Here is a 13,900-nt window from a genome sequence, read left to right as displayed (position 1 = left end):
GAAAGTGTAAACGTTTACTGCTCAAAGCTGTGCTATTGTGCTTGCACTCTTCTTTCCATTTTTGTTCTATGTAGATCCCTTCTAATGTTCCTGCTTTCGTCATTGTTATGCAGATGCTTACAGCGCTTCCCTTTATGGTGTTGTATTGCTAAATAAAAACTGAAGAAAAAAAATCGGACACTACTTCCGCAGAGAACTAAGCTTCGCTTTCTGGAAAGTGAAACTCACTTTGAGGACAGCGAGAGAGAAGACCAGCTTACCTCGGTCGTCGTCTTTAACGATTGAATCCACGAGAGATGGACAGACGTCAATTGTTAAGGTGAGATATCGGTATCCTAAGGTAGGCGAAGAAAGTATTTAAGCCTTTTATCACTGATTAATAATGGATGTTTGCTGTTGCGCTGAAAGAGTGATATGGGTGTTTTCTATTATTGCTGTGTGCATCCGCAATTTCCCTCGTTGGTGGGTATTTTAATGTCTGAATGCACGTGTCACTGCTAAATTTTGTTTCAATCGGCAACGTCCAAGGCACAGCTAGCCAACTTCTCCACCAGCAGTAACATGGAGGTTAAAATAGCGATGGACTGTTGTCGATGACAATAACGTACCGTACCTGAAATGAGGTCTGGGTGCAATCAACATTTGTCCATCGTTTTCATCTCGGCTAAATTTAATCTTTTATTCACAAGCAGAGTTCTGCGAGTTAATTATGGTTATTACTCACGAGACTCCAGCTGTACTGTAGAAAGAAGATATCACGTGGTTTTAAACATGTCAAGGTTCAGGCCACACTGATTTCATACAGGGAATGTCCAATAATGCAGTAATAAAGGGGGAAGTGCTTAGATGCAGTTGTTTAAACTTATCGCTTACCGATAAATATTGTCATGCATGCAGGGGAGTGCACAGGAATTGTTAATCAACCTCTCGGGGGGTTAACATTAGTTTAGTAACGTAGACTCACTGTGTTCCGGACACGGGGAAGCAGCCGATTCCACCAGAAGTTAACGTCTGTTCAATGGTAGTTTTTCTCCTGAGCAATGTGGTTTATCATTATGGTTGTTTGTTGACTATCCCTCACACTGCTGCGTGTTTTTAAAAAAACCCTCACGCTATGAAACGCGGTGTCATTAAACGCGGTTATACAAGATGCAAATAAACTTTAGCTTAGCAAAGCAACACATTCAGTCGCATTTGTCTGAATATTCAAGCCGCTGTTTAGCTTTCATTCTCTTTGGCTTTTTCCACCACCTGATCGCCATCATTCTGGTAGCTAGTAGTAGCATCAGTTGGGGATTTGTTTCCAAAATGACAACAAACAAAAAAAAACAATGGTAGCTAGCGATTTTTTGTACTTGAGCAAAAAAAAAAAAAAGGTAGCACTCGTCCTGATATTGCAGCTGTTGCAAACCGGCCAACCTTTCCTGATGCATTATGGAACATAACGTTTAAAACTGCAGATTAGTTATGAACCAAATATGGAATACAAAATACTTCCTTTATTTCAAGTTTAATTTAAACCTGGTTTTAGGTGGGCCAGGTTAAGTTTTATGACAGGCACAACTTGGCTATCTCATGTTTGAACTTCTTTATTATTTTCCCCCAACGTTTGCTTTTTATGAAACAATCTCAAAGGGGAAAACTCGCTACGCCGTGGAAGTTCTGAAGTTTTACTTCAAAAGCTATTACAAAACATAATGACGTAATGAAGTGCAAAGATAGTGTTTAAAAATTGGGCATATCTCATTACCGGGTTTGCATAACTCCGTTCCTGGTAGGCATGTCCGCCTGCTTTTTGTTTCAACCGACTAGTTTCCATTTTAGTACTATGTACTTCCTGTAGGTTACTTGAGGACAGTACAATCTTGGGATACACTTGAAGTCAGTGGCTGTAACGTTAGTTGGGCAGAAAATGACATATAGATCGGGCTTTGTTGTGCACTCCTGTGCAAGGACCATAGCGGCCAAAAATACAATTATGTTTCTTTGTGGTGTTACGCTAGATTTCGTAATCAGCTAGTTTCCCCCCCCACCATCTCTGAGTATTGAATGCACCAATAGCTACGGTTGTTTCATAAATTTAAAAGAGTGCACTGTTGGTCATACTAGCTACCATGAGACTGTGATTGTGTAATAAATATTACCAGAACCTCAGCATTATAATGAATGTTTACTTCCCAGCCAAACACACAAAACCATAATTAAAACCTTTAATAATTTTATGAGTTTTCTGTCTTAATTTCTTATCAGTGACCAAGATGATTTTCCAGGCCAGCAATATCAAAGTGCCTCGGGTCCAGGTATTTCTACTGCATTTTTTACATTGTTTGTTGACTTAGGTTTTTCTCCCATTGTTGCAAACATATGGAAAATGCTTAAGACATACATACATATAATTTTTATTTCTCAATATTTTTTCAGTGCTGTTTGTTTCTAAGCTTTAACAAACTGACAAAACTAGTAAACTAGTGCATAAACCATAAGAGAAAGATCTTATTATGGTGTTTAAACTGTGAAGTGGGAGATCCTTTAATCTTTCTTTCAGATGAAACAGCATTACTATAAGCCATTTGTATTTACACTCAGTTTAGAAAAATAAAGTTGGGCATGAAATAAAGGTACAAATCAGTGTTTGTGTTTTGAATCGGATGTTTTTTTTTTTTATACACCAATTTTGTTTCACCATATATATTTCATGGTTTTTAACAAAACTGAATGCAAACTGTATATCAATTAAACTAAAACTAACATGTCTGAGAAAAAAAAAGTGATGAATGTAACTGATTTTGAAATAAAGGGTTGCTGTAACTTCTCAACTGGGTCCCATACAGTGATGGCAATCCGGAGTGAATAGTCTTTCCGTGATAGCCGCGTTGCTTGCTTAGCCTGAAAAACATTCGCGTATTGAACTGACACAAAAGCACAAAAACAGATGTTGTTTGTTGGCATGCAGGATATGGTGGCCCGAACGGGCCACAGGATGGTGGGGCATCGGCGCCCCCTTCAGATACGATGGACACGGTGCCAGGTTATGAGGGCACCGGACTGGGAGGAAATGGTGAGTGCTAGCACGTTAGCACGCTAGCGTGAGCTGTGCTACACTAAAGAAGCAGTAGACCCTGACTTCAGTGTTTTGTCTTTTCCCTGTTTCTCTCTCAATGACAGACCTGCCTTACCAGGGCCCACCTCAGACTCCAGGACCCAGAATGCCCGGGCCCCAAGCCGGCGACTGGCAGTAAGGAAAACAAGCTTATTTTCAGTGAACGCCAAACGGAATAATTCCGATGCAAATGCTAGTAGGAAAAACGCAACTCGATGTGAAAACCTGTGCTTTTGTCAATGACCCCCCTCCCTCGCCTCCTTGAAATACTTGAGTGAAATCCTTTAAAGGCCCACACGCATCAGTTTTCTCTTCCGTTTTTCCGTTTTTTTGGTATCTAAAACGCCCACAAAGATTTTACCAAGAGCAGAAGTTTTTTGAAAAGTCCATAACTACCTCGCCTCCTGTGGTTAGCTGTCTGTAATTTATCAATGTCATCTGTCACACAAGAATCATTTTACAAATAGCAGCTAGATCCTAAAATATGCATCCTTTGAAAAAATTGCAATTGTTTCACTTGGATCAGTGTGGAACCCAAATCAAAAGCTCCAGGATGAAGTGACAACCTGACAAACACGTAAAATATGCGTGTGGGCCTTTAACCCTTTAGACTTGAGAACAATTCTGCTGATTGCTGACAATGTTGAAAGAAGCATTGATTTCCTTGAAACTCGGCTAGGCTAGTTGTGAAATTTTACCGCAATCTGCTGAAAGGCCAGTGGATTTGCTCATCTGTGACATCATGTACATGCAGATTTAGAAGTTGCTGAAACAAAGTAAATTTAGATTTGATTAATAGAATTTAGATTTACCTATTAATTGGTTTAAAATAAAAATAATTCAAAAAATTCTGCTAAATGGCTAAACTGTAAACTGCCCCATCCCTAAAGCACGCAGAATTTGTATGTTGATTGTCCTGTGCGTCTCTGATTTGCTCAAGGATTGCCCAATGACTGTTCAGGATCCTACATGGCAAATAAAACGGATGTTCTATTAAACTCCTTTTAACTGTATTTAATACATTTCCCAGAATTCCCTCCATCAGTGAGGAAGTGGCTCGAGAGGCGTTCCTGGAGTACGCAGGCAGCCAGTGCTGCTACAGCAGCAAGCCAGTGAAGGAGATGGTGTTCAGTGACCTCCAGCCCCATAACACATACAGGGTCAGTGCGGGAGGCCGAAAGGGAGAAGCCAATGGCTCGGGCTGTTAGCTTGCTGTGGCTGCATACCAGACCTGGGTCAGATGCATAACTATATGGATTGAAATATGTTTCTGTGCTCTTGATCTTGTCTGATATATTGATAGGGCGGCCTGTAGCATAGTGGTTAATGTAAATGACTGGGACACACAAGGTCGGTGGTTCTAATCCCAATCCACACATCCTTGAGCAAGGCCCTTAACCCTGCATTGCTCCAGGGGAGGATTGTCTCCAGCTTAGTCTAATCAACTGTATATCACTCTGGATAAGAGCATCTGCCAAATGCCAATAATGTAATGTAATGTAATGTAATGTCTGGTGAAGTTGAGCCGACCGAGAGGACTAGAAGGCTGGTTGGCACTTTTCGAAACTGCAGACTAGCTTACTGCTCGTACTAAATTTCAGGCTGTATCCCATTTAAATGTAGTCGTGCATGTAATGTAGTATGCTAAGTATGCGGCTTCAAACACAGTCCATGTCATGAGTTACGATGCACCAGACAAGCTCAGTAAAGCATAGAAAAGTGTTTGAGTCCAAAACGGGTACTATTTGGCCCAGGTGTGCTGCATACATGTACTTAAGCTGTTTCTGCAGCTTACTTTTCTCCGCGGTAGCAAGTCTTTTGTACTGTATGTTTGTAATTCATCAAGATGAAGCTTATTGTCACAGGAAGTACTCGTACATTTAAAGACTGTGGTTGTATTGTATGTTCTTACAGTACCGGCTGGAGACCTTTACCGAATCCCGCTCTACCGAGTGGGCAAGTGAGCCATACACGGGTAAGAAAAGTACCCCTGTCTGTGTGTGTGTTTGTGTGTGTGTGTGTGTGTATGTATGAGAGAGAGAGAGTGTGTGTGTGTGAGTGTGTATGAGAGTGTGTGGGCTGGTGTGTGTGTGTGTGAGTGAGTGTGGGAGGGTGTGTGTGTGTGTGCAGGCCGGTGTGTGTGTGTGTGTGTGTGTGTGTGAGTGTGTGTGTGAGAGTGTGAGTCTGTGTGTGCAGGCCGGTGTGTGTGTGTACAGTGGGAGCAATAATTATTTGATCCCTTGCTGATTTTGTAGGTTTACAAAGAATGGAACTGTGTAGAATTTTAATCATAGGTACATTTTAATATTGAGAGACAGAATATCACAAAATAATCGACAATAACAACATCATATAAATTTTATATCATATTTTCACATGAAATAAGTATTTGATCCATAGAACAATACGACTTAATACTTTGTGGCAAGCACAGAGCTGAGACGTTTGTTGTAGTTTTTCACCAGGTTTGCACAGATCTTGGGAGGGATTTTGGTCCACTCCTCTTTGCAGATCTTCTCCAAATCCTTAAGGTTCCGAGGCTGTCGCTTGGCAACTCAAAGCTTCAGCTCCCTCCACAGATTTTCAATGGGATTTAGGTCTGGAGACTGGCTAGGCCACTCCAGGACCTAAATATGCTTCTTTTTGAGCCACTCCTTTGTTGCCTTGGCCGTATGTTTTGGGTCATTGTCATGTTGGAAGGCCCATCCACGACCCATTTTCAGTGCTCTCACTGAGGGAAGGAGGTTGTCGCCCAAAATATCCTGGAACATGGCCCCATTCATCCTCCCCTCGATACGGTGAAGTCGTCCTGTCCCCTTAGCTGAGAAACACCCCCAAAGCATAAGGTTTCCACCTCCATGCTTCACAGCGGGGATGGTGTTCTCGGGGTTGTACTCAGCATTTCTCTTCCTCCAAACACGGTGAGTCGAGTTGATGCCAAATAGCTCTATTTTGGTCTCATCTGACCACATCACCTTCTCCCAAGCCTCCTCTGGATCATCCAGGTGTTCTTTGGCAAACTTCAGACGGGCCTGTACATGTGCCTTCTTCAGCAGAGGAACCTTGCGCGCACAGCAGGATTTTAATCCTTCACGGTGTAGTGTGTTACTGATGGTTCTCTTCGTGACTGTGGTCCCAACTGCCTTCAGGTCATTAACAAGCTCCTCCTGTGTAGTACTGGGCTGATCCCTGACCTTTCTCATGATTATTGATGTCCCACGAGGCGAGATCTTGCGTGGAGCCCCAGACCAAGGGAGATTGGCGGTGACTTTGTGTTTCTTCCATTTTCTAATAATTGCTCCAACAGTTGTTAACTTCTCACCAAGCTGCTTGCTTATTTTCTTGTAGCCCATCCCAGCCTTGTGCAGGTGTACAATTTTGTCCCTGATGTCCTTAGACAGCTCCTCTGTCTTGCCCATGGTGGAAACGTTGGAATCTGATTGATTGTGTGGACAGGTGTCTTTTATACAGCTACATAACGATGTAACGAGTTGACACAGGTGTTTTGGGTAATGAGTTGAGATTAGGAGTGCTTCTTAATGGAAAACTAACTGGTCTGTGGGAGCCAGAATTATTGCTGATTGGTAGGGGATCAAATACTTATTTCATGCAAAAATACGATAATAAATTGATAAAAATATATGATGTTGTTATTGTGGATTATTTTGTGATATTCTGTCCCTCAATGTTAAAATGTACCTATGATTAAAATTCTACACAGTTCCATTCTTTGTAAGTGGGCAAACCTCCAAAATCAGCAAGGGATCAAATAATTATTGCTCCCACTGTGTGTGTGTGTGTGTGTGTGTGTGTGTGTGTGTGTGTGTGTGTGTGTGTGTGTGTGTGTGTGTGTGTGTGTGTGTGTGTGTGTGTGTGTGTGTGTGTGTGTGTGTGTGTGTGTGTGTGTGTGTGTGTGTGTGTGTGTGTGTGTGTGTGTGTGTGTGTGAGAATCCCGCTCTAGTGGGTGGGCCAGTGAACCATACATGGGTAAGAAAATCCTGCCACCACCTTACATTTCTTTTACTCCGCCCCATAATTTTAAATCAGGCAGGTCTCTGATCAACTAATGCTTTAATATACTGTAATATGCTTTATAAAATGGTTCCTTTATGAGGTATTTTTCAGTGAATTTTATTTATTTTATTTTAGACTGACAGGTTAAAATGAGTTCTAAATTCTGAAAATGTAGACATTCATTTTGTCAATGAAAGAAAAGGTGTGGTGTAATATAATTGAGTATGATTGTAGGGGAAGTTTGAGTATTCTTCAGTTCCATTAATCCCTCCCAAAAGGTTCTGTGCAGGGACCAGATTACACCACACACTCACATCCTGTTGTTTCTTCAGACCAGATAACAGGTTTCCTCTTCCCTGCCCTCAGTGATCAGTGAGCCTGATGTTTGGTCTGTGGTGCGTGTGTTTTTTGAGTGGGAGTAAATGCTGCATAGTGAGTGTGTTTGTGTGTGTGTGTGTGTGCAGTGTAAGTGCTGTGAGGTGTGTGTGTCTGTGTGTGCAGTGTAAATGCTGTGCAGTTTGTGTGTGTGTGCAGTGTAAGTGCTGTGCAGTGTGTCTGTTCAATGTGAGTGAGTGAGTGAGTGAGTGAGTGAGTGAGTGAGTGAGTGAGTGAGTGAGTGAGTGAGTGAGTGAGTGAGTGAGTGAGTGAGTGAGTGAGTGAGTGGGTGAGTGAGTGGGTGAGTATGTGTTCTGAAGGCCAGCTCTGCCTCACAGGTCAGGTGGTGGATGGGTTTATGGGTGTGGCTCCGGGACCCTGGGAAATCCCCGTCAGCTTCCCAACCTTGTTTCAGAAAAGCAAAAAGGAGGTCCGTGTTCCCCACACCTCTTCTGTAAAGGTACGGCAGTAAAATCATTCCCCACACCTCTTCTGTAAAGGTACGGCAGTAAAATCGTTCCCCACACCTCTTCTGTAAAGGTACGGCAGTAAAATCATTCCCCACACCTCTTCTGTAAAGGTACGGCAGTAAAATCATTCCCCACACCTCTTCTGTTAAGGTAGTAACCTTTTGGCAGAAAGCGTGCGCTTGCCTACATGCTCACAGGTCGATAGCGGAGGTGACAGAGAAGGCTTGGTAATATAAAAAGGGGAAAGGCCTTATACCAGCAGATTGGACGCATGGAAAAAATGAATTCAATCAGATTGTCTGATTTCAGGCTTGTCTCTTAATCTAATTTCATTATTTTCCCCTTAGGGTTGCCACACATGCATGTCTCTGGGCAAAATTCCTTGTAAGAAGTGTGTGACATCAGGAATGGTAATGCACAAGCGGGCTTGGATCAACCTCCATCACATTTGCATGTTCACAAACAACACACACCTCCATTGTTTTCTACCACCATTTCAGATATTGATTTGACCAGTTCAAGCATTATTTGAAATCCATTCATGCTTATGACAGCTGGAAAAGTTGAAAACTGGCAGATTACCATGGAGTTTAATAGAAATATCTACTTTCAGTAATATTAAGTAGAAAACCTGTCTTTACATTGTGTTTGTGTGTGTGTGGGTGCGTGTGTGTATGCATGTATGTATGTGCCTGCGTGCATGCGCATGCACATACCGTGGGAGCAATAATTATTTGATCCCTTGCTGATTTTGTAGGTTTGCCCACTTACAAAGAACGGAACTGTAATTTTAATCATAGGTACATTTTAACATTGAGAGACAGAATATCACAAAATAATCCACAATAACAACATCATGTACATTTTATAAATTTATGGCTCACTGTCCGCTGCGTTTCCGTGGTTTCAGGTGCAGTGCTGGGTGTGTCACGGTTCTGGCAGGAACGCAGACGACCGCTGCCACTCCTGTAACGGGTCAGGCCGAGCCCGGTAAGCCTCTGTTCAGGCCCACCTGCACCAGGAATGACGCCTATAACCAGAACAAGAAATATGTCATTTAAAAATCGAGTCAAGTGCACCGCAAAGTCCACACCACCACTATAACAACAGTGACAAACGATATCGTTGAGATCACTTTCGGAGCAATTTCTTTCCAGCTGCGTGAATGATAAGGCACTGACAGCCAATCGAAATCCATCAGAATAGACGGGGTGTCCTGCAAAATGGCAGATGACATAACCGAGAGACTATTTACAGAACGTTACAATTATCGTTCAGCAGAGTCAGTGTTCACATCATTATAGTTCTAGTTCTTGGTGTGGATGCTCACATCATTATCGTTTATAGTTATAGTTATAGTTCTTGGTGTGGATGCTCACATCATTATGGTTATGACTACAGTTATGGTTATAGTTATAGTTCTTGGTGTGGACGCTCACATGGTTATGGTTACAGTTGTGGTTATAGTTATAGTTCTTGGTGTGGACGCTCACATGGTTATGGTTATAGTTATGGTTATGGTTATAGTTATAGTTCTTGGTGTGGATACTCATATCGTTATTGTTACAGTTATAGTTATAGTTCTTGGTGTGGATGCTCACATCGTTATGGTTATAGTTCTTAGTGTGGACGCTGACATGGTTATGGTTACAGTTATAGTTGTAGTTATAGTTCTTGGTGTGGACGCTCACATGGTTATGGTTATAGCTATAGTTCTTGGTGTGGACGCTCACATGGTTATGGTTATAGTTATAGTTCTTGGTGTGGATACTCATATCGTTATGGTTATAGTTATAGTTATAGTTCTTGGTGTGGATGCTCATATTGTTATTGTTACAGTTATAGTTATTGTTCTTTGTGTGGATACTCATATCGTTATTGTTACAGTTATAGTTATAGTTCTTTGTGTGGATACTCATATCGTTATTGTTACAGTTATAGTTATAGTTCTTGGTGTTTATGCTCACATCGTTATGGTTATAGTTCTTGGTGTGGACTCTCACATGGTTATGGTTACAGTTATGGTTATAGTTATAGTTATTGGTGTGGATACTCATATCGTTATTTTTACAGTTATAGTTATAGTTCTTGGTGTGGATACTCATATCGTTATTGTTACAGTTATAGTTATAGTTCTTTGTGTGGATGCTCATATCCTTATTGTTAGTTATAGTTATAGTTCTTTGTGTGGATACTCATATCATTATGGTTATAGTTATAGTTATAGTTCTTTGTGTGGATACTCATATCGTTATTGTTACAGTTATAGTTATAGTTCTTTGTGTGGATACTCATATCGTTATGGTTATAGTTATAGTTATAGTTCTTTGTGTCGATACTCATATCGTTATTGTTGCAGTTATAGTTATAGTTCTTTGTGTGGATACTCATATCGTTATTGTTACAGTTATAGTTATAGTTCTTTATGCTCCACTGTGGGGGATCGCTCACTCCTGCTCCGTGTCCTCCAGGTGCACTGCCTGCTCCGGTGTCGGCTCAAAGGCCTGCAAGACCTGCAAGGGGAGAGGACAGCTGCTCTGCTTCATCAAGCTGGTGGTGAAATGGTAAAGCAGACTATGCTACCATATTATACCTCTAGAGTCGGCCATTACACTACCCAGGTCATATTTATACCTCTGGAGTCAGCCATTACATAATTAATTCTATTCTTCATCAGACCTGGGTGAAATATGTAATTGGATTGTATTAAAATAGTTTTCTGTGCCTATTGCAATTGAGCCAACCAAGAGAACCAGAAGGCGGAGTTTGCACCGTTTGGCATTATAGGTGCCAGGCAATGCACCAGACAAGCTCAGTAAAGAGAAAAGTATTTGAATCCAAAACAATTACGTATTTGACCTAGGTCTGCTCCGCATTGAGGATTCATTGATCAATTCATCAGTAAATTTACTGTTTGCAGAACTGAAGTGCTGTGTCTAACAATGCAGATGTGTCCAAAATATTTTTTATTAGTTTTATTGACCAGTATATGCTATGCTGTATCAAGCCAGCTATGAACGCAAAATAAACAGTCGTAGCAAGCGCTGTGGTGTCCACAGGAACATGGTCATTGGACATTTTATTTTATTCCTTCTTCCTGCTCCCTTCAGGAACAATAACATGTTTGAGAAGGTGGTCGACAAGCAGTCGGGGTTGCCGATGGACCTGATCAGTGCGGTCACCGGGGAGATGCTGTTCTCTGACATGCAGCCTATGGTAACACACCAAACCGTACTTTTCACCAACTCCCAAAACCTCCACACACCGTTGCTTCATATGCACACCATCATGAGTGCGTCTATTTCAATGAGTAAATGTGCCCTAGCGTTTGAGTTTTATTATTTTCCAATGAGAAATCAGAGAATGTATCTGTATCATTGTCATTTTGAAAACATGGATAAAGTAAAACATTTAGTGAATTTTAATGTGATAATATCTAGGTGACTTATTTTAAACAGCTTGATATTGCTTGTATGGCATTGTAGTGGACATCGATGACAATTATAAATTATTTCCAAACCAAAACGAATGATTCAATACCGGCGCATTCTGTTGGTTTTAGGAGCGTGAGTAATTCGTTAGTAAAAAGTCTGAGCAAAATGTGTTTTAACATTCAATCCCACTTCATTTAATTTAAAACCCGAAATCAATATTTTCAATGTAGAACAACCTGGCACTCATGACTACAGTAAATCTGTCAATAACTGCTTTTCGACTTCACCATCCAAAGAGACGATATGTCTTCAGTCTACACCACTTTGTTTTGTTTTTACCACAAAAGGTCATAAGTGGTTTTTGAATTGACATCTGTTTTCATAACTGCAGGGTTAAGACATTTTGTACCCTGATGGTGTACCTATAACAATATAAAAAACAGGGTCACAAAAAATGTTAACTGAGAAAACACTAAGGTTAAACAGAAAGCTGGACCTTGTTTGTATTGCTTATGCTGCTATTCTGGGCACACTCATGCCACAGTGCAGAAAGGAAAATGGCTGAAAACAACATGTTTGGCTTGTTTTTGTTGCTTGTTGCAGGTCTATCCAGTGACTGGTTTCCCGGATCACGCCATCAGCCAAGCAGCAGAAAGGGGTGTGAGAGAGCACCAGGCCCAGTACTTCTCCTCCTGTCGCATCCTGCAACAGGTGAGTTCAGTTCCTATACCTGTCCATGCTATAACAGGTGAGTTCAGTTCCTATACCTGTCCATCCTACAACCGGTGAGTTCAGTTCCTATACCTGTCCATGATATAACAGGTGAGTTCAGTTCCTATTCCTGTCCATCCTACAACAGGTGTGTTCAGTTCCTACACTTGCCCATCCTACAACCCATGTCCCATGTGAGTGTCTGTGAGTGGGTGTGTGTATGTAAAACCCCTAAGCATTTTCTGAGATTGAGACGAGGCTTAACCCATTAGACAAAGCCTGTTTAAGGTAAGGAGACCTGTTTTAACTCCAGTATGATGAAAGCCCGCTCTTCTCTTGTACAGAGGCAGACCATCGAGTTGATCCACATCACGCGCGTGCATTACAGCTGGAAGGAGAAGACCCACATCTACTTTGTTTACGGGGCCGAGCACAAAGTGTACACTGAGGACTACCCTGCGAAGTGCTGCTGCTGCACCCTGCTGTGAGCCTGCCGCGCGCACTCAGTGGCCACGTCCCCCGAGCTGCGCTGCCGCTAGGCCAGCTAGCGCACGCTAGGTCTCCCTCAACCGTCCCTCATCCTCCTCCTTCCACCTTTGGCCTCCTTCTAATCTGTTTGGTCCTCGTCAGGTCACGGGACCTAAAGGAGGTGGAAAAATACGGCCCTCTGGAAATGTGACGTTAATGCCAAAGAAATTCGCTGTAAGGGAGCAGACATGGGCCAGCAGTCTGAATCTTTAACATGAATCACGAACCAGTAGTCCGAATCTTTAACATGAATCATGGGCCAGCAGTTTGAATCTTTAACATGAACTGTGGGCCAGCCGAGTGAATCTTTACCATGAATTATTGGCCATTGCAGTTACTGAAATGATTACACAACACTTAATCAATTGGGGCACATAAGCGCTTACATTCCTTGGTCAATGAAAATAGAGTCTTTGTCTTCTTCAATATAAAATAGCTATAAAATTATTAATTGTTACAATTTACATTATCTTTGTAATCATCTTTCAGAGTATGATAGTATATGCACTGTTTATTGATAGTTTACTGTCATGACTATAAGTGGCTTCAGTGCCTCTCATAAGCATATGCTCTTTGTCCAATATGGGAGTGTGCTTCAGCAGGAAGGGAAATTTTTGTACCAAAGATTAGTGTACTTCAGAGTGTTTTATCATAAGTTTTAAGTGTATGGCTTATTTGTTAATTCATAGGTTTTCAAGAAACAAATTGTATGTTCTAATAAATGTGTGCTTGTGCAATATACATGCAATATTTCATTTGAACTTAACATTTTGCTTTGATTCTTGCTTATAATTATTAAATATTGTATGAAGGTTGGACAGAAATGTTGCTTCAAGTGCTTCATATTACTTAAAAATGTATCATGTCTGTAATACTGTGAAACAAATCTGTTTTAAATAGTTATTTTGGAATGCCTTTAACTTCTCTTAAAAGAAAACGAGACAGAAAATCGCCTCCTTAATGCATATCCTTTGCCTTAACAATATGTATTCTCTGATGTTTCCTTAATTTTAAATCTACAGGAAGCTTCATTATTTTCATCCAAAAAAATCAACTAATAGGCTATTTTCGGCCGGGGCCTCTCTGTGCTAAGTTTGCATGTGGTGTGTGTGCCCTGTGATGGACTGGCGACCTGTCCAGGGTGTATTCCTGCCTTTCGCCCAATGTATGCTGGGATAGGCTCCAGATTTTACAATTAGACATTTAAAGCGCAATAAATGTACGAGCAAAGACATTCAAACAAATGTCCCATGGTCTCAAAACGGCAG

General features: G+C 41.3%; 1 protein-coding gene across 1 annotated transcript; it reads left to right on the top strand.

Moving 5' to 3' along the window:
- The first annotated feature begins 32 nt into the window (after window positions 1-32).
- LOC133109632 (protein SSUH2 homolog) lies at window positions 33-13,456 on the top strand. The gene is made up of 13 exons (XM_061219054.1): window positions 33-319; window positions 2,251-2,300; window positions 2,954-3,058; window positions 3,166-3,235; window positions 4,131-4,260; window positions 5,015-5,075; window positions 7,828-7,949; window positions 8,307-8,369; window positions 8,870-8,949; window positions 10,431-10,523; window positions 11,070-11,175; window positions 11,997-12,104; window positions 12,449-13,456. The coding sequence occupies exons 1-13, from the start codon at window positions 297-299 to the stop codon at window positions 12,590-12,592; spliced, it is 1,155 nt and encodes a 384-aa protein (XP_061075038.1). The 5' UTR covers window positions 33-296; the 3' UTR covers window positions 12,593-13,456.
- Window positions 13,457-13,900: the final 444 nt, after the last annotated feature.

The sequence above is a fragment of the Conger conger genome, chromosome 14, assembly GCF_963514075.1.
Source record: "Conger conger chromosome 14, fConCon1.1, whole genome shotgun sequence".
Classification (NCBI taxonomy): Eukaryota; Metazoa; Chordata; class Actinopteri; order Anguilliformes; family Congridae; genus Conger; species Conger conger.
This window is presented reverse-complemented; position numbering and strand designations above follow the sequence as displayed.

What these genes read in the sequence shown, in the direction of transcription:
- LOC133109632 (XM_061219054.1), top strand. Translation starts at nt 297, where the DNA reads ATGGACAGACGTCAATTGTTAAG. An exon ending in TCAAAGTGCCTCGGGTCCAG is followed by an intron (nt 2,301 to 2,953) that starts GTATTTCTACTG and finishes GTTGGCATGCAG; the next exon opens with GATATGGTGGCCCGAACGGG. An exon ending in AGTGTGTGACATCAGGAATG is followed by an intron (nt 8,370 to 8,869) that starts GTAATGCACAAG and finishes CCGTGGTTTCAG; the next exon opens with GTGCAGTGCTGGGTGTGTCA.